At 43.1% G+C, this 19,384-nt stretch overlaps 1 protein-coding gene across 2 annotated transcripts in view; it reads left to right on the forward strand.

Annotated features, from left to right (window-relative positions):
* Window positions 1–17,103, forward strand: part of LOC144781570 (protein phosphatase 1 regulatory subunit 14A-like) — a 230,867-nt gene extending 213,764 nt beyond the window's left edge. For both annotated transcript variants that reach the window (XM_078660480.1, XM_078660481.1), the window contains exon 4: window positions 15,223–17,103. In XM_078660480.1, the coding sequence (XP_078516606.1) occupies window positions 15,223–15,345 (123 nt within the window). In that variant the 3' untranslated portion in view covers window positions 15,346–17,103. The remainder of the gene's footprint in view (window positions 1–15,222) is intronic.
* Window positions 17,104–19,384: the final 2,281 nt, after the last annotated feature.

The raw sequence follows: 19,384 nt of genomic DNA on the forward strand, positions 1-19,384 counted from the left end.
GCTGCGGAGGGCAGGTTCAGTCCAAGATCCACAGTGCCTGGTTTGATGGCCTGTGATAAAGTGCCAAAGCCTCCCAGACAGCGGAAGACGGACTAGTATAACAAGATAGTTGCACCGCTAGAGGTGGAAGCCTCCCCTGTGATGCCGAATAACACAGCTCTCCAATTGGGGATTCAGTCATTCCGTTAGGCCCTGGAAGGAACAGTGGGGGAGGTACGATCTGAGGTGTCCCTCCTGCCGCAAGATATCTGCAACGTGGCTGAAAGGGTTTCATTGCAGGAGACCAGGATATCCTAGTTGGACGATACAGTCTAGAGTTTCTCTAAAGAAGTTACAGAATCCCGGGCTACCAACAAGGATGTTGAGTGGTGGATAGAGGATGCTGAAAATTGCATTCACCGCAACAACCTTCGATTTGTTGGATTTCCTAAAGGGATTGAGGGCTCCAATGTGGTGCAGCTCCTCAAAGGGTGTTTGCTAAAACTCCTGCCCACACCAAGTTCTCTACTTCATCATTGCACTGGTGCACAGGGTGCTGATCATCCCCCCCCGAAACTGGTGATGGCTAAATTCTTGAATTTCCAAGACTGGATTATGATCTTTTCTGCAGTACACAAGATGGGGGAGGTGCATAATGAAAAGTCCAAAATTCAGATTTTTTTTTTCCTGATCCAGCGACAATGGCACGCTTTCGACTCTGTAAACCACTATTTGCAAAATGTTATTGCTCCCTGTTAAATTGAACGCCCTGTTACAAGGGAAATTGTTGTTTTTCCAAACACCTGCAGAAGCCTGAGAGTTGCTAGAGGAGTGCCCCAAACTTGTGGGGTGGGGGAGAAACTGGCACACTTCCCGGAACGGAGGAGTGGGCCCGACCAGGAGACTGGAGATGGACCAGGAGGAGAGGTTGACCATCACAGGGAAGAAGTATAATGACATTGAAGAGGGTGGTTTGTTTAGACCACAGTCTTTAAAGGGTGATGCGGATCTGCTGAGAAGGAGTACTGCAACATACATAGTACCGGATCCCTCCCAAGATGTTTAGAGAGAGAGCACATGCAGACTTTGCCATGAGATGGCAAACACCCCAGGATTGCTTTCAAAACCCTACAACACAAAATCAATACAATGGCTGGTTGGTGTTGCCCGATATATATGCTTATTATTGTGCTGCCCACCTTATGAATGTCAATGACTAGATATTCGCTCCCTGGAACACTACCTTCGGATTGGAGAGGGCACAATGGTGTAAAAGGTCATGTTTGCACTATCTGTACGGAGAAAGAGGGACCCAGAGTTTCGTCCCTGACACTTGGGTCACAATTGCAGCCTGGAATATGTTTGACTACTATGGGATGGCCTACAAGGACAAGTCCCCTATGGGAGGGGGAACCAGCTTCCCAAGATACGCAAACTGAAGGGATCTCAGGCCTGGGAGCTGATTGGAATGTCCAGGGATGGATACCAAATTGAACCTAATTGAAGATATTATGGCATTTTCCTCCCTCCAAGGAGAATTTGGAATGAACGCAAATCAGTTTTTAAAGTATGCTCCGCTACAGCATGTGTGGAGAGCAGAGGGACTCGTCAGATGGTATCCCAGAATATGCCCCTTCAAGAGGGCTAGCTCATCAGGAGGAATTGGAGGGGAGCGATTTACCTCCCAAACAAAACCTTTAACAATAACATGCCCCCCCCGGGGGGGGGGGAGAGTTGGGGTTGTCTTGCTCCTTCACACAGATCACTGGGCTTGGACCTTAGGCTGACCATACTGTGTGTTCTTGCCCCTGCGGCATTATTTTGAAAAAACATTTTTTTAAATGTAATTTTGTCATGAGGTGTGCTGAACCCTGCACTGAATAAAACTGATAACTCTGTATCCAAGTTCAATCAGTCAAATTCCAACATGACAATCTGCCTCTGAGCTCTCACTTTACAGCAGGGATGTAACACATTTGAGCAAAGAACAATGTCTGATTTTAAGGAAACACCCTTTTATAAATGTTAGATTGCATCATCTCTTGTGAATAGCCTAACAATCTGGCATGGAGCCGGCACAGTCACCCTTTGTGCCTCAATCAATAGCCGTGGCGGGCTTAAGTATCTGATGTAAAGGGTTTTTGTGGCTTGATGGAATGTGGTTTCTGGACATCCACAGAGCTGGCCCAGAGGGGGTTGGGTGCTGTGCTTGCAAGCGTGACCATGGGGCTTTGGCTAACCTTATGGTTGAATGTAGATGTGAGTGAGCCGCTGTGCTTAATTTGTGAGAAAATGCAGGTGGCCGAAGCTCTGAGCAGAAGCCAACAGGTCGGTGCAATTAAACATCAGCGTGCCGAATACGAAGATTAGCTGTTTTTAATCTACTGCCACACTCCCTGCACCTTTTTTCTTACCCTTACCTGCTTTCTCCTTTTGACTTTTTTGCTGTCTTTCTCTTCCTCTGCCTTTCCGATCTGTGATCTTGCAGACTCGCACTCTTTAAATATTTGATGGGAAATAGGTGCCGGTGCCCCCACCCCCACCAGCAACCACCGGCTCAATTTAAGCACTGGCGAGCCCTGAAGGCTCGAGCAAGATGCCTGGCTCCGGCTCAGCTCGAGGGCCTCTCAGACCGTGAAGCCTAAAACAAGGTGGACTTTCATGTGATGTATGCCTTCACTCTGTCCTCGTGCACCAAGAATTAATGGATTATTAAGTATATAAAACAGGAGATACCCAACTAGTGGCCGAATCGCACAAAGTAGAACAAGAAAAACTAAGATCAATCACAGTTGCTCCACTTGACCAAATTGTGATACTAGGCAAGTAGTTTGTTTCTCTTTGCCGCCTTCGTTATTGCGTGGGACAGCGCCTGGAAATACAGGAGTTCACGTCTTGAGTTTGATTTACTAGACCATACTGTTGCTCCATGGAAAAGAACATAGGCCCATATAGGGGGCGCATGACAGCTGCCACTTAATTCACTAATGACATTGACCTTCATTGGGGCGCTGGGAGGTCATGCATGTTTCTGACTTCATGTTTAACAACAATCATGTTTAATAGATGTCTCCAAATGCAGTGATATAATCAGACACTAAAGATTTCCCCATGTTAAGAAATAAAATAAAAATGATACATTATCTTTAAATCTTTTAAAGTTTGTTTGTTGCACAACTTGCATGCCAAACTTTTTCATGGCTCTGCTCATGAACAGGTTCTTTGAACCAAGCCAGAGAGCCTCGCCTTGGCTCTTCCGGTTGGCTCATCTCTCTGCTTGTAAGTACTGTTTTCTTCCTTGACATGGGCCACGAATGTATGCTATGTGGACAGTCGCTAATTTTCTTTGTTGTCTCTGCCCTTGGAGTATTGCGTCATCCTGCCCGAAAGTGACCACGCGTCTTGTGTGCTCGAGGGTTTTCCCACACCCTTTTGTAGTGGCTGTGATTGCACTTCCTTATTCCAAGTGAGATAATAGGTCACGCAATGCATTCTTGGCTCGCCGGTTTGTAAGCTTCCAGGAACAGTGTCTTCCAAGAACTTTTGGCCCATTCACATACTGGAACGCTGAAGTCCTCATTTTCAGTGATTAACCTCGGCCTAGGCTTTTGGTATATTTAGAACACTTCTGTACTCATTGATACCCCAAAATGGCGTTAATTTTCCTTTTTAATCCATACATCTGTCCGGTACCTCGTTTACAAGTGTCGTAGCTTTACGATTCAGGCACAACAACGAGTTTGCTTTGGGGTTGAAATTGCAAGGGGTGTGGAATTCACTACCACACCCAGTTATTACCCGGTGCAATAAGACAGTACCCCTGATAAATGTGTCAGGACAAACCTGCCAAAAATGTGAAAAAATGAAGTCTGGCCCGGTAAATAGAGGGAGTTGTGGATTTTTGGTGCGATTTAGATATTTTTTGGACCGGATAAATTCCTGATCCGGCAGTTAGATTTTGTTTCGATATATCTTGCATGCCCCACTGGCAGGGCCGTGCCATCAGTGGGGGTGTTTGGGGTATTGAAGCCCCCTAATTTATTTTCCAATAAATACTTGGGTACAAGAGCTTTCAGACGGGTATGATAAGATGTCGGTGGGATTTCACCAGAAACTTTTACAAACACACCCACACACTCTCCCTCTATTTTAAATCTCCTCAAAATAATTGGGTGTTTCACAAAATATAGTGCTGTCCCCCTAAGTACTCCAACCAATCCGCATTTCTTTCCCTTTCCACTGCCCCTTTGACCCAGTTCACGCACCCTGCATGTCCTACAATGTATTTAAACCTTCTATGCCAGCGTGTTTGTCCCCGCCACCACTTGGTGTTCTAAACCGTCACCCTCGCGCTGCTTCCTTCTGATTGGCACCTGTGAGTTTGTGCTGCCAGCATGGGCGGTTGGTCTTGGACAGAGGCGCCTTTGTAGGGTGCACCGCGCGCCTCTGCGGCCTCGCCACACAATAGCCCCGTTCACACCACAGGCCGCGAAGGAAGTCTCGTCAACTGCCTGCGTCCCAGAGTCCAAACCGCCCTTTATAAGGCAAAGCAATCGTGCGGTTTAGGCATTTGTTTCTGGATGACGGACGCGGATGGGTTTGGAAATGTTTCTACAACAGTTTAGTCTGCCGAGATTGGAGTTATTTAATTATTGCAGTCAGTGAGTTGGTCGTTCGGATCACGCCCGCGTAATGTTCGGTTCGCCCCTAATCACCGAGGACTGTGGTCTTTTTAGAGAGTGTCGACTGAAAACCGTGGGAGGTGTTTTTTATGTTTTACAAAGCAGGGATAGTTAGCAGTTGTTTCAAGAAAGCAATTTAATAAACAGGCAAGCTCCTGGGCTAAAAAATTGCATTTTATGTATGTTCTTACTGCGTGTTCTGTAATTCTCTGCTGAGGAGCGCTGTCATCACTTGAAGTAAAATTGTAGTCCTTCTGTTTTTGTGAAAGGTACCGGTTTTTGGCATTAAAATTCTGGTCACCAAACCCCCCCCCCCCACCCCGACGCCTGATAGAATGGTATAGTCAGTGTATGTAATCATAGTGCCCAAAAGCGGAAGAGTCTAGGAGCTTCTGCACTGAGATGCAGGATGGTTAGAACAAAGGTTGGGGGCGCTACCTAGATTTATTGGGACAGGTTCCTATTTGAGGGAGTGGAGGACCAAGGGAATGCGGCCTTGTATTGTGGGGGATGCAGCAGTGCTTTATTTAAACGCTTGCGTGCTCGTGACGGAACCATTCCGTCACGAGCCACGGTGGGGCTGTGCTGGTGAACGAATGGTTCCGTCACTGCCCGGCCGCCGTGCCTGCGCTGAGCGTTCCATTGAGTAGGCGGGGCCGTGACGAAACCATTCCATCACAAGCATAGCACCACTGCGGCTCGTGACGGAGTGTTTCCGTCACGAGCATGGTGGTGCTGCGCAGCCCCCTTTGCCCCCTAGCACCGCGGCGGAATTACCTCCGCGGCCAAGTGGTTAAAGACTGCTGTGGAAGGGGATTGGCAGGGGGAGTAATTGGAGGTATGTGTTGGGATAGGTCTCTAGGAGGGTTCTATTGGACTTGGCGGGATGTACATAGAGGGGCTTTGGATGGGGTTTGGGCAGTGGAGTTTTAAGAAATTTGTTGGGGGGGGCGGGGGGGTAGTCTAGAAGGAATGCGGTTCGACAGTGCAAATGGCAAGGATATGTTGGGCTGGGCCTAGGGATGAGTTTGAAGTGCGCTGTGGAAGTGCTGGGTTGGCAGGAATTTGTTGTGGGAGAGTTTAGTTGAGGTGTTGGTGCTATGGGAGGGATTTGTTCACAGGGGAGATTATGGGATGGTTGATGCAGGAGACATGTGGTGGGGTGTTGGAGTGTGAACACCAAAATTCTTTTTGAGAGGAGCTAAGGGTTTTGTAGCCGACGGCATATAGTCAACGAAAAGCGGGGATGTTTTTACTTTTTAAGATATACATTCAGAGAGGAACATTACTTTTTTATTCTCGAAAGGAGTAGAAGAGGGCAATGAATTTGTCAATGGTTTAGTGTCATCTCAAGAGCATTCAGAGATAGATGCCACGTTTACACACTGTACAAGTCACATAAGTGAATGTTTTATGGATCCTTTACCCATCCTAATGACTTGGAGTGAGCCGTGGAATGCACATAAGGGCTAGTGGAAGTGACCTGCCACCCTTTGACCCCTAATAACTTGGCAGGATTGATTCTGCTCTCTGCATTCAGCCAGCAAAAGCCTACTCTTTGCTTGAGGAAGGAATGGAAACAATAGATAGAGCATATGGGGTACTTGAAGTCCTGTTTACTTCGGTTTCGCCTGAGGCAAGGCATGCACTGTTGCCGAAATACTTTAACAAAAAAAAGTTTAAAACTGTCTTTTTGCTCCCCTATTACTCCCCATTGATTGGCTTCACTGTGCAACATTCTTTCAATTGAAAAAAACAGGATGACTCCAACTCTGGCCTAGTCATAGCATCTTTTTAGGTCAAGTCTGTATTCAAGTATGGCGTTGAAGCTCTGCCCAATCTCCGCCCATATCTTTCATTGGCTGGTCATTGTCCTTTGTAAATGCTGGCTTCTGATTCGTTAATAGGCTTGTTAGTCCCTCCTTAGTACCGCCTTGTCTTCATTTTTAACCTCCCATGAGGACTGGCCCTTTTACTTCTGTTACACAGTACGTCTTATTTAGTCTGTAAGGACTATTTTCTTTAATGAGTTTCCCCTACTGCAGGCACAAAATGGTTTCCTGCAATATTCAGAGCGCCATGCGCGCTTTAACTTTCAAAGCAGCCCGGGACAACGGCAGCCGTTTTTTAAAATTAAATAGGTCTCACATTTGCAAGAATTTGAGCTATTGGCATTGTAAATGACACTGGCTTTTATTTGTGTCAATTATCAAAGCAGATAAATAAAAATAGCATTCATTTACAATGCCAATAGCTTAAACTCTCGCTAATGCAAGACCTATTGCATTGCAAATGCTTGTTTTTTCTTGACCTCCAGCCATGTTGCGCAGCAGCTACGCAACCCATCTAAAAACATAAAAAATAAGAGGATAGATCTCGCATAGGTGATACCTATTGGCTTTGCCAATGCCTGTTCTGTTGCTGCTCTCATTACGCCAGGAACCAGGGGTAGCATTGGCATGGAGTAGTAGCTGGGCCGCGTACATGGCAACATTTTAAAGCTGTAAAGTGGGAGTATTTGGGGAAAAAAGAGGGATACCTTTTTCACACTGACCTATTGAAGCAAAGGCAATTTTAGGCAGGAGACAGCTTAAATAAGATGATCCGTGCGCATGAGGGGGCTGGAAGTGTTAGGTCTCCTTCCGCAGCGTGGATCGTGAGAATAAAGGGTTTTTCATCAACAGCCTATTTGTGTTCGTCACTGCCCACAGGAACATTCCAGAAAACATTCCAAGTTAATGGTTTAATTTGACTGAATTGCTCTCAGCACAAAACGGCAACAGGAAAAATGTTTTGCCTAACGCATTTGGAGAGCATTAGTTGGGTGATGGCCTAGTTTAGTTAGACAGTACCCAGGCTATCCTGTAACATAGACATCAAGCATTGGCAACGCCAATAGGCTTGGCTTGATTGTGCTGCATGCACAAAAGCATGCAGCTCACTCTGCATCCACATTGACAAGCCTGTCACTTGAAGACACACCACTCACCCTGTTGGCACACCTTTCATCCTGCACTTACAAAATGCCTACCATGCACTCGTACCCCTCTCACCCGCCACCCATGTACCCTGCATTGTTATACTGGGCCCACCACTCGTTCACTGCTCACCCTGAACAATGACGGTTTCCCCTGCACTCACACAGCACTCGCCCACCTCACGGTGCACTCGTATACCACCAAAAACACCGCTTACACTGCACTCTCCCACCTCACCCTCAACACTTGCACACCTCTCACTCTGCCCTCACACACCACTTGCCATGCGAACACAGTGCTCACCCTGGGCACTCGAACAGCTCTCAAATTGAACTCACCCTGCATTAACTCACCATCTGCTTATACACACCACTCACCGTGCAATCACACCGATCATTCTGCCCCAGTCATCACTCCTATTGCGCCCACACTAACTCTTCACTGTCATACATTGCTCACTCTGAATGTAGAGTGAACGATGTCATGCACTGTGGGTGTGCAGACATGTGTTCGTTTTTTTTTTTTTACTTATCTAGAACAGAGATTCTTAACTTGTGGTTCAGGGGCCCATATCCCATCTAACCATTATATTTGTCACTCGTAAAAATTTTGAGCAAAGTAACTATAAAGATGTATCCTCCTACGTGGATAATTTCATCAAGTAGCAATACTTGGTCTACTGTAGTGCCTCCCCAATGTATTTGAGAAGTCTTAATTAAATAAATATATGTTTAAAAGATAATGGCTGAACAATTTTGATTTGGGTTATTTAAAAATATATATATATTTTAAAGAAAATCCTATGCAACTGCACACTTAGATCACTGAGCGCTTAGGACACTGTCTCTATATATTCCAGGCTAGCATGCCCAAATGACCTTTCTAGTCTGCACATTCTTTGTCACCCTTTGACACTAAGACTGTGCCTGGTCTCCACCATTATCTCCATACCAAGCTCCATTGCTGCACTGTATCTGCCAGAGGCCAATAGCAGTCCAGTTACTACTTCTGTCCCTCCACTTCTGCAGAGAACATGATTTGTGAATACAACCAGGGTCTTATACCGTTGTCTAGTCACTCTCCTGTTTAAACAAAACGTTTCAGAGGAAAGTAGATGTGCTTAGTTCATATTGTGTGCACAGATTTGTATATGTTTTGGTTATTCTTGTGAAGGAAAAAATCGTAGCAAAGACTTGGGGGCGGGCTCAGTTGTTTCAGTGGGGACCACATACATCAGAAGGCACTGTGTAATAGCGTCGCAGTGGCATGTATGGTCCATTTTCTGCTTGTTAGTGATGAACAAAAAACAAAATGATCACAGATGTTTGGAGGGTAAGCGCTCTATTCTGGGAACAGTTTGTCCAAATCAACAGCTGTACTTGGGTGAACCAACATCTGAACCGAGCCAGTGTCGCTTTTTACTAATTCTGAAAACTAATTTTTCGAATAACGCCTGCCAAATAGTTGCTGTCAATCAAGCAAGACCCAAAAAACAAATGGCAACATTTACGACAATAGCATCTATGCATGTGTTTGTGTGTATGTGTGTTCTATAATATCTCACAGGCGAGTCCTCTTATCGACTGTTTGCCATTGGCTTTAAAGCTCATCTTTCACAGAAAAGAGGTTTCACTGTGAATTATGTCCCTTAATTAACAGTGCTAAATTCAGGGTATCTAAGTTCCCTAAAGAAAGTTACACACCATTGTGCTTTCACAATGATAGTCCTGTTCTTAGACCATTAAACCACGCCCCTGACATGCTCACCCTTGCAGGCCCATTCTTGATGTTAGCAGCTACCAGTGAATCCTCAGTGTGTGAAAATAAATAACGTAAACGCAGATGCCTGTCTGCAAGACTTCACTGTATTTTGTTAAATGTACTATAAAAAATCACATTTGAAAGCATGTTTGTTCATTTCCTTACAATGTGTTTTCCATTTAAAATGTGATTTATAATGCATATTTTTGCATAAAACACATTTTAAATATTAGCACATTATCCTCTACAAAAGCACACAAAGTCAAAATCAACTTTATTCGGCTGGTTAGAGCCATAAAAGTGTAACATAAGACAGCAAATCAGTATAAAGCATCATATAAATCGAAAAGCAATTCATGTCTTGATGTGCTTAAAACCCGTTAAAATATTATATATAAAAAAAGGATAAAAACCACACTTATGACTGTAATGTTACATTGAGTGGTAATCGACCTAGACAAACTACCAACTTATTCAGAGGGGTTAATTGCGTCATCCCATTCCTATGTCTGACTGCCCCAGTTAAGAAGTTTGCTGCCCCGACACAGATTATAGGTGAGCCTAACATTGGTAAATAAACCAGGGCTGGTCTTACTTGCACAACATTTTGGCCCCTTAACAGGGGAAGAATGTGCTTTCTGCGCAGGGGGTCATAGTGAGTGCAAAAGAACATAATATGTAAAGTGTCTTGCTCTGAGAAGTTGTCACAGGTGCACAAATTTGCTGAGTCCGGTTTAAAATAGCCTTTAGGGAAGGCCAGTAACCATGGAACCATGTTCAATCTAGAGATCTGCCATCTCCAGCAACAATGAATACTAAACGTATGACTCTCAAATGCTCTAAATCTTAAAGCCAATTCACAAAATATATAAATGCATTCCAAAAATGTGTCCTATGTTCTTATAATGCCACCTCAGTATCCAGTGACCTTTATAAACCACTCATCCTATTGCCTCATGGTTTGTAAATGTCACCATAAGCCCTTCATGGCAAGATAGGCCGATATTACGGTTTCCTGTTAAGTTTTGGGTTTTTTACACTTCGTTGGGAAATTGATGGACCGGGTATTGGAGGGGTTTTAGTGTGAAAAATGTCATCCCAGCTACTGGACACAAACTGTGCTCCATTACGTAGACATCCTCACATTGATTACCACTAGCCTTTCAATCTGCCCTGGAGTTGAGGAGACCCTGTGACTTCTAACAATTGAAACCCTATCCTCAAGCCACTCTGCCAACATGAAGGGGCTATTTGATACCATTTCTCACCATTGCACCGGATAACTCTTATTGGAAAACTGGCACTTCATTTTTATGTAACTGATCTCTTAATATTTCTGCTGTTCATCAGTTGGCTACATGGTCCAAAAACAATGTCCCTCCCCCCCCACCCCCACCCCCCATGATTGGGAAGTATGAGACTTGAAGGCAGTGGTTCTTAACCATGGGTCCAGGGACACCTGGGGGTCCAGGAGGCCTATGCAGGGGTCCCTGACTTTTACAAAATTAAATAAAAAAATGTAATACATTATTTGTATATATTTCATTCATTTTAAAGATTCAAAATTGAAAATGTGAATACTCCGGACAGACTACCATTTTAGATTCTCTACAAACAAATGCAAACAACCCATGACCAGTTTTGGCCCGGTTACATTTCATCTGTGAGGTGCAGCTTAAATTGAATGGCAAAGGGAGCTCAGGACTCACTCCAGAAACTCACTTAAACAGCACAAAACACTCCATGGAATACTTTACTTGATCTCGGTCATTAGCAATTATTCTGGGTTGCATTCCACTCAATGTTTTTCCAGATTTTTTGGGTGCTATTTAAAATGGGGCGCACCATACTGAAATGAGTCTTGGCCCTACTCGCACTAGGGACAATATCTAGACTATACTCTAGTCTCCCTTCTAAACTGGATCAGAAGCAACCCCATTATCAACCCAAACTGCTTTTCCCCATGGATCTCACATCAATCTGCCTTTACTGCATGGTCACCTGATTTTTCACATTTTTCTGGATCCAATTTGTGCTGTTTTGTTTCACTGTGTGCCATACCCCTACTAAACAGGAGTACAGTTCATGTGATTCCCGCTTTAAAATGGTTATCTTTCGTTACCCCTGATTGACATATTTAACTTTGATAGAAGTCCTAGTACATGGTGTAGGAAATATATCCAGGGTCTCGAAGTTAAGTGCCATCAGTCGACTGCAGCACCCATGGTGCCATCCACAAGGTTGGCCTGTAAAACATGGCTTTAGGCCTACCATGTATAGCCTAGCTGCAGCAGCCTACCATGTGTAGCCTCGCTGCAGCAGCCTACAACCCTACGGTCAATCCCATCAACATAACACACCTTATAAATATTAATAAGTCAACTGTCAATAACCCTGTCGCCTATTAGGGTATGGTGCTTGATATTTAAAAGTCAAACCTGGGCAAACAAAGTTGGAATGCTCCTCTAGTGACTGGACCCCAAAGCCTATTCACTGGTAGGGCTAAGGCTGTATCCTAGAAAATGTCAAAGCACAGATTACAAACTTTAATAAGTAACATTTTACAGAAAACTGCAAAAATAGTCATTCAAATAATTTTTTCATATTGATTAAAAGTCCTATTCAGTGGTAAAGTAACATATTTAATAACTATTAAGGAAATGTAAATTTTGGAAGTTACCTTCTACCTGCCTAGACCTCCAGCTGGTTAATTAGCATTCACTTTTGACAGCTGGAATGCCAGTATTTGGTCTTAATAACGTGTGAAAACTCCTCCCAGAGCAGGGACAATTACCTGGATGTTGGGAGGTATTTTCCTTCCCCTGACAGGAAGACTGTTGGATTCAGAAACGTTATTACCTTGTAAAGGGTGTTTTGCCCTTTCACAAGTAAATAGGTGAGACCTGGAGAAGGTATACATTTGCTTCCCCAAAGTCAGACTGGCACCAAAGCCAGTGGAAGGGGAGCCTCCAAATCAGTTTTGAGGAACCACAGAGGGGGATTGCCCATTTCCCTGGCTGCATCTTTCAGTGGGTACACCAGCCTTAGTAAGGGTTTTTTTCATCTTGGATTTTGGGAGGGAGGGCACTGTGGGATTATTTGAAGTCTGGTAAACAAGACCTGCTGCGAAGTGGGTAGGGTTGCCCCTGGGAACTTTTAATCCAGGTGTTAGGGAGGAGCCAGGAGTCACCCCACCCCCTAGCTAGTGACCACCATAAATTTGCCACCCAAAGGCACCCTCAAAACACTTTTTGAAACTGCAAAAAAAATAGGAAACTAACTGGACCTGTTATTTGTGACGTGAAAGAAGCCCTGAAGGATTGGACCCAGGTCAAAGAAGTGGATTCCGAAGGTCAGTTGGCTGACCTCCAATGTGGCTACCAGTACACACAAACTGCAAGAGTTATTTCCCTGAAGTGACCAAGTGACCAGTACAAACTGGACATGGGATAGACCTTGTTAGCTGTATCTGTTGCAATGAGTCCTGGTCCCTAAATGCGGTCCTTGATACCCTGGCAGCCTTAGAAGTAACCTAGAGGAGCTGCTCCTGAAATGTTGGAACCCTTGGAGTTTCGGACTTCCAAGACCTTCAGAGCTTTGAAGGAGATCTCTCCGCAAAGGTGTTGGAGTTCAATGCTCCTTTCTCTGATACAGCTTCCGGCCTGCCCTGTCGGAGAATTTTGACTCGCCCATAATAGACTAAGTCAGGAGGTAATCCATCGAGCTTGGCCTAAACTTGTGCCTATGTCCTGGTCTGCTGCTTCCTTAGACTATCATTGGCATAATGCTTTTTGGTGCTAGTTTTATTAAAACGTTAAAAGTTCATAGGTCTGGTTTCCCCTCATCGGATTTTTGTTACCTTGGTGTCATTTTGTATATTAAATGTTGTTCCATTTGTAATTCAGTTTGAGATTTTTGTTTGACATTTTGACTTTATTACTGTTTTGGTATTGCATATTTACTTCACACGTTGCTCTAAGTTAAGACTGCCTGTTCTGTGCCATAGCCCAGAGGGTTGAGCTTAGGTTAAGTTAGTGACTTCAGGGTTCACCTTAACATGTTGGTGCTATTAGTTCTTAAAGTGGGTGACTCACTACCCCAAATAATAACCCCCTTTCTTACGACCCGACACGCTACCTGACACATCTGTCCCCTTTACCAAACCCAAGTGTGGTTGGAGGCAGAGCGATGGCCCTTCCCCTTTACAGTGGGCCGAGTACCCTTGCCCGTGCCAAATCCACCTCTTCATTACCACCTGTGAACAGTGCCCCCTGTGAAATGGCAGTTACAAATCCACCGAGCCAGGTTAATGTCTTCCCAGAAGGGAGAGTTGGTAGAGGGCCCACTAATTTGTACCTAGAGTCTGAAGAATGCTCTCCCTAGGGTGTAGCAGCATAGTGCCACAGACCAGTTCAGCCGACTGATTGAACTCAGTGGAAGATCTGTATCCCTGCTCTGGAGCCATGAGGTTCCACAGTCCAGATGCCCAAGAGACCCTCAATGTGGGTTGAGGGGCAACCCAGTCTCATCAAGCGACCAAGATGAGCCTTCATCCTACTGGACACTCCCTGTGCTCTTTAGGTGACTGTACTTCCCTGCTGCGATTCGCCTGGTGCTACCTGGAGCTATCGGTTTTTTGACTACTTGCCTTGGTCCAATCCTATCAGCTGAGACACTGATGTTCTGACTTCAGAACCAATGGAAACATACTAGTTGCTATGCTTACCGAGCACTCGCTGGTTCAAGCATTTGTCTAGATCCCTCTTTGTCTAGGTCAGTAGCCATTGTGGGTACCTCTGCCAACTGAATTTGACCTTGACGGGCTGTTTCACATAAAGGCCCAGTGTTTGTCAGTCTGCAAATTGGCCCTTTCAAGCTGGCCTATCTGGCAACGTCAGACCGACTAAAAATCCAGTCCAATGCTGAACCAAAGTTGTTCCAAAGATCAACATCCCCAGTAGAGGGCAAAATGTTAAATGTTAGAATCTTAGAATTCTAGCGTAAGAGCGGTGTAAACCCTAGTGGGGGGTTGTAACCTGGACCCATAATATGGTACAACCTGACCTCTTTCTTCTTTTTTTTTTTTTTTGGTGTATATCTGTATTACAAGTTAGAATATCTTACATACCAGCAAAAAAAGCTTTCTTCTTTAAAGTAAAGACTTGCCCTAGCAATTTATTAATTACTACCCATTGATTAATTACTACCCATTGTTTTAGTTTGTTTCTAGGCTGACACCCCCCTCCTTAAGTAAGCTTTGACTGCTCGGCTCCATCTTGAGTAAAACATTTATTTTCTCAGAGTGCAGTCGTTTTGTGGTCAGAGGACCCCGGTGGCAACAGTAACCGTTACTGCCCAGTAACCTTAATTGACCATGGAACCCCAAGTAAAGGTTTTACAATAGTCATCCTACTAAATTTTGAACCACTTATTTTATTTTGAGGTGTTTCATTGATTTGTTAGTGCTGCATTGGTACTCTGCCTATACAAGTGTCCTTACTTATTTCAAATGGTATCTAATATTTAAGATACACAATGCATAAGTAATTTCTTGTACCTTAACTGGCATCAAATATGTCGATCTGTGGGCAGTCTTAGGCAAAAATGTCTTTGGGATATAGGAATCAATTGTTTGGTTGTCATAACCCTGTCCAGTTTTACTTCTGTTTTATGTTGAAGAAAATTAGACCTATTTAATGCAGAAAAGGGCTACAAATGTACAATGTCCAGCAATCCCATTTAGGATTGATTCTGTTAAACGCCACTATTTGGATGAACTACCGCTATGTTTCTAAATGCTTGTACTACTTCTGTCCATTTAGGCCTTCATCGAAGAACTTCTCCAGAACCTGAAGGGTCTTCACAAACAGAACTCCTTGAAGACAAACAGCTTTGAAGTTCATAAAGAAATGGAAGATGTGAGCGAGTACAAAGAACACGCATGACCAGCAAGAGGTGCACAGGGAGGAGCAACACCTGGATTTGACTTTATTTTTTTCCAATTTTAAGAGTGTAGAAAGTTAAAAAACCTGAGTGGGAGCCTAATACTTAAACGAGAGAATACTTAAGAGCACAATCTGAGCGCAAAAAAAAGTTGATAAGCCACCCCTCTTATTTTTGATCCTTCGTATCCAATTTATTTGCTCCAAACCAGATTTATTTTCCCTTGGACTAATGTAACCCACAATAGTTGCCTTTCTAGGTGCTGTACATACATTGTAACTGAGCATCAATAACAAAGGGCTTCATTAACTCCTCTGCATTTCTCCTAGACCAAGCATTATCGGCGGTACTGGCAGTTTTGATGACAGAAGGCTGCCATTTTTGTTATACAACCACAATGGTCGGTTGAAGCTGTATCCTGCAAGGGTTGTATTCTGTCTAGCTACCCCTGAAGCGGGTGGGCATGAGGGACGAGGGCACAATGTACCTGATGGGTGGGCAATATGGAAAGAACCAAAATAGTAGAATGGAAGCGTCTGGTGAACCAAAGATGACCCACTTTTTGGCATCCATTTAGTTTTAGGTCCACTGAGGTTGGCACCTAGGCATGCGTGTGCGAAGGCGTGCATCCTCATCCATTTGCACTTGTTTCAGTACATGTTCAACTTTTGCTATACACTCTAGTGTATTTTAAATTTGTATGCTAACATTTCACAGGGTAGGCCATTAAAGGGAACCCTCTGTAAATATTTTTATGTATTTAGTACACTTGACTTTAACTTGCTTTTTATGTGTTTACTTGAGTTTTGGACATTGAAATCTCAAACTGTCACTTCTTTAATATTCAGCATATATCGGATTTGTCATTGCAGTGTGGAGGAAGTTTGTCTAGTACACATTACTTATATGAATGAGCTATTTGACATTTAAACTAACTCCGAAGCAGCACTAGTATAAATATCCAGCTTTGCTCGCTCCCCCTTCCTCTGAACTGGCCCTCCGTCCACCAACTCTTCACTCATCACTATTTTTTCCAAGGGAATTTCCCTTGATTTATTTATATTTGATTTGCTTACAGCCCACTGTAACTAATATGATTTGATATTGTGATCTCCTTTGCTGCCTATGCTTCCCTTTTTTTTTTTGTCCAAGTATTTTTTTCAAACCTTTATGGTTCGATAAATAATACCAAAGTTGGTTGACTTCAGCAGCACTTATACCAGAGAAGTCAGCAGGGTGGAAAATGAAGGCAGAAAAGTAAAAGGATTAATTCTTTGGATCCATTCAATGAAAAAATGTTATTCTTGTACAAAATTCAATATTAAATCTTAATTTCAGAATTCATGGGGGGGAACAGGCTTGTCAATACTGCCTTGTCACAGAGTCCAATGTCCTGACTGTTTTAGACATAGATTTCTGGGTTCAATAGGACCGTGGAAGGCTGTGAATCTGATGCAGTGAAGGAAAGTTTTAAATTGGGTAAATACCAATTTTGCTATCTGTTGGCCATACTAATGTTTTGTATTGTGAAGGACCCTCTGAACACTTGTGTGTGCTTTGTAGGGCAAGCTTACAGTGTTACTTTCTCTTGTACAAAGTGAAATCCTTACCCTGCCTGTTTTGACAATAGACCACCTTCTTATTTAAACACATTAATGTTGCATTTTGTCAAAGATTTACACCTGTCTATCTTGCTGTTTTCTGTTGACCTTTCACCAAGTTTTATTAAAGTAATAAAGTTTTATTTTTGTCTTTTAAAATTGTTTGAATTGTTTTAATATTCTTCAAACAGGAGGCCTTGGTTAAAGGGAGCTCCATGTGAGCATTTTAAAGGGCCATCCTACTCACACTTGCAACCTTGCTAAGGGTGGATTCGTCGACCAAGTTTACTTAACAAATTCTTCAGACCATTTACTACCATGCTTTTGGGCAGGTCTTCCTGTGTGACATGGTTCTTGGACCTTGAATGTAGGTTGTGGGTTGGCCTGTTAGCTTTGCCACTACCCAGTAGTAAGAGGTTCATTAATCAGGTTGAAACATAGTGCTTCCCATACATACCTGCTTAGGAGGACTGGTCCGAGGTATGTCCTCTTTGAATAGAGGTAAAGTTTCTTGTTGGTGTAGAGAAATATTTGAGTAAGTATAATCCCCTTTTTAATAGGGACTTCAAAGATTCAACTGAGAATTGCCTTCAATGCATGGCTCTAAAGATCCCCATTCTATGATCAGTTTAACCAGGAGTAGGAGGGTACATAGTTTATCCCTGAACTGCATGATCACCTTCTGATACAAAAATGTGGCATCCAATGCCTTCAAACTACTATAGTCCTTCAGGCCAGGGAGGTTAAATTCATGATAGTTAAATTTGTTTCTAATGGAGTGCAACACTGACTTACAGATTAAAGCCCCTGCCCCCGTCTTCCAAAGACCTAGACTGGTCGGACAGATTGCTTTGTGGTTTTAGCTTTAGGGTTACTGCATACAAATGGATATTTTTTTATATAACTGGGATGACAAAACACTAATTGGTCTTCCTTCTGACTCTTACACAGTCACCCTCAAGACATGCAAAATACATTAGATATGCAGAAAATGTGTCCTCCCCCTTTTTAAAATGTTTAATATAAGGTTGTGTAGACCAGCTCCATTATTCCTGCAACAATTGAATAATCTGTTAGTCTGCTGTGCTATGGCCTCATAGATGGCACATTTTAAAAATTAGGAAAAGTGACGCTGGATCCTGTCCAAATGAAATGTTTTGAGGTTTTGTAGGCACGTTTTTTTACTGTGATGGTTTATTCTTTCATGTGACTTTATGTATTGAAGTACTTTTATGTTCCTGAAAAGTAAGTGTTTTACTTACTTATACTAGCTATGCAGTGTTGATGTCTGCATATTTCACTAGGAACTCAAAAGCGCACCAGGACGTTGGATGTATTGTGTTGGTTAGAATGGTATCTTTTTTTTAAAATGTATTTTTTATTAAAGTTTTTATTTTTTATGCAAGAAGCAGAAGATGAACAGAGACCTGAACGATAAACAAAACAATACAATCAACATCTGAGAGAAAAAGAATGCGGGTTGAATACATAAGCAAATCAAGAAATAGCGTCCAAAAATACAAACTAATCTTTTGCCAAGATTTACATACAAAGAAACAAGTAGAGGTACAATCCTTTATATCCATTCAGTTATGGGGGCCCAGATTTGTAATCCTCTTGCGAGTATTCTTAGTTTTAAGTATAGCCACTTCAATATTATACATGGATAACTGTGCCCTCCATGAAGAAAATAACGGGGGATCAGGGGATATCCAGTCCTTGGTGATACAGGCACGTAGGACAGCCATACATATAAAAAGAAATGCAACACGTGCTTTAGGTCTATCTTGAACATTAGAATCGATGCCTAACATCACCAACTCTGCTGAGATACTTATCGGGGAACCAAGTCTCTCTATCAGAAATTGCTGGATAGACTGTAGCAGAACTGAAATATTAAGACCTAAAAAAAAAAAACATATGCTGGGCGTCTGCAGCATAACAGCCACATCTGCTACAGCTAGCTCCAGCGCCGGTACACCATTTAGAAACTTTCCTGAGAGAATAATACAAAACATACCAAACCATGTAATGCTGAGCCCGCATCCTACCTGAAATCAAAACTTCGTTAGCCAGCATAATAGAGGGATGAAGATCGATTGACCCTAAGTTTAAGATGGTTCGCCATTTATCCTGACATTGGTCTAAATCATCTGGCAGTAGCTGTATTAGCTTTGAATAAAAAAAAAACAATGGAAATCCCTTTTCCCATCCCCTCTATCAGGGGAATTTTCATGAACCGAGAATTATATTGCCCAAATGACACATAGTAGCTACAAATTTGTAAAATGTAAAGAAATCCTTTTTTTGCACACCATATTTACTTTGTATCTCAGTAAAAGACAGGGGTTGGACATCTAGAAACAAATCCCCTAAACTCTTAATACCTAGCTGACGTCAATTCCTGGTAATTAAATCTCGAAAAACGATAGAGAGAAGA

This window comes from Lissotriton helveticus, chromosome 9, assembly GCF_964261635.1.
Source record: "Lissotriton helveticus chromosome 9, aLisHel1.1, whole genome shotgun sequence".
NCBI classification, from domain to species: domain Eukaryota; kingdom Metazoa; phylum Chordata; class Amphibia; order Caudata; family Salamandridae; genus Lissotriton; species Lissotriton helveticus.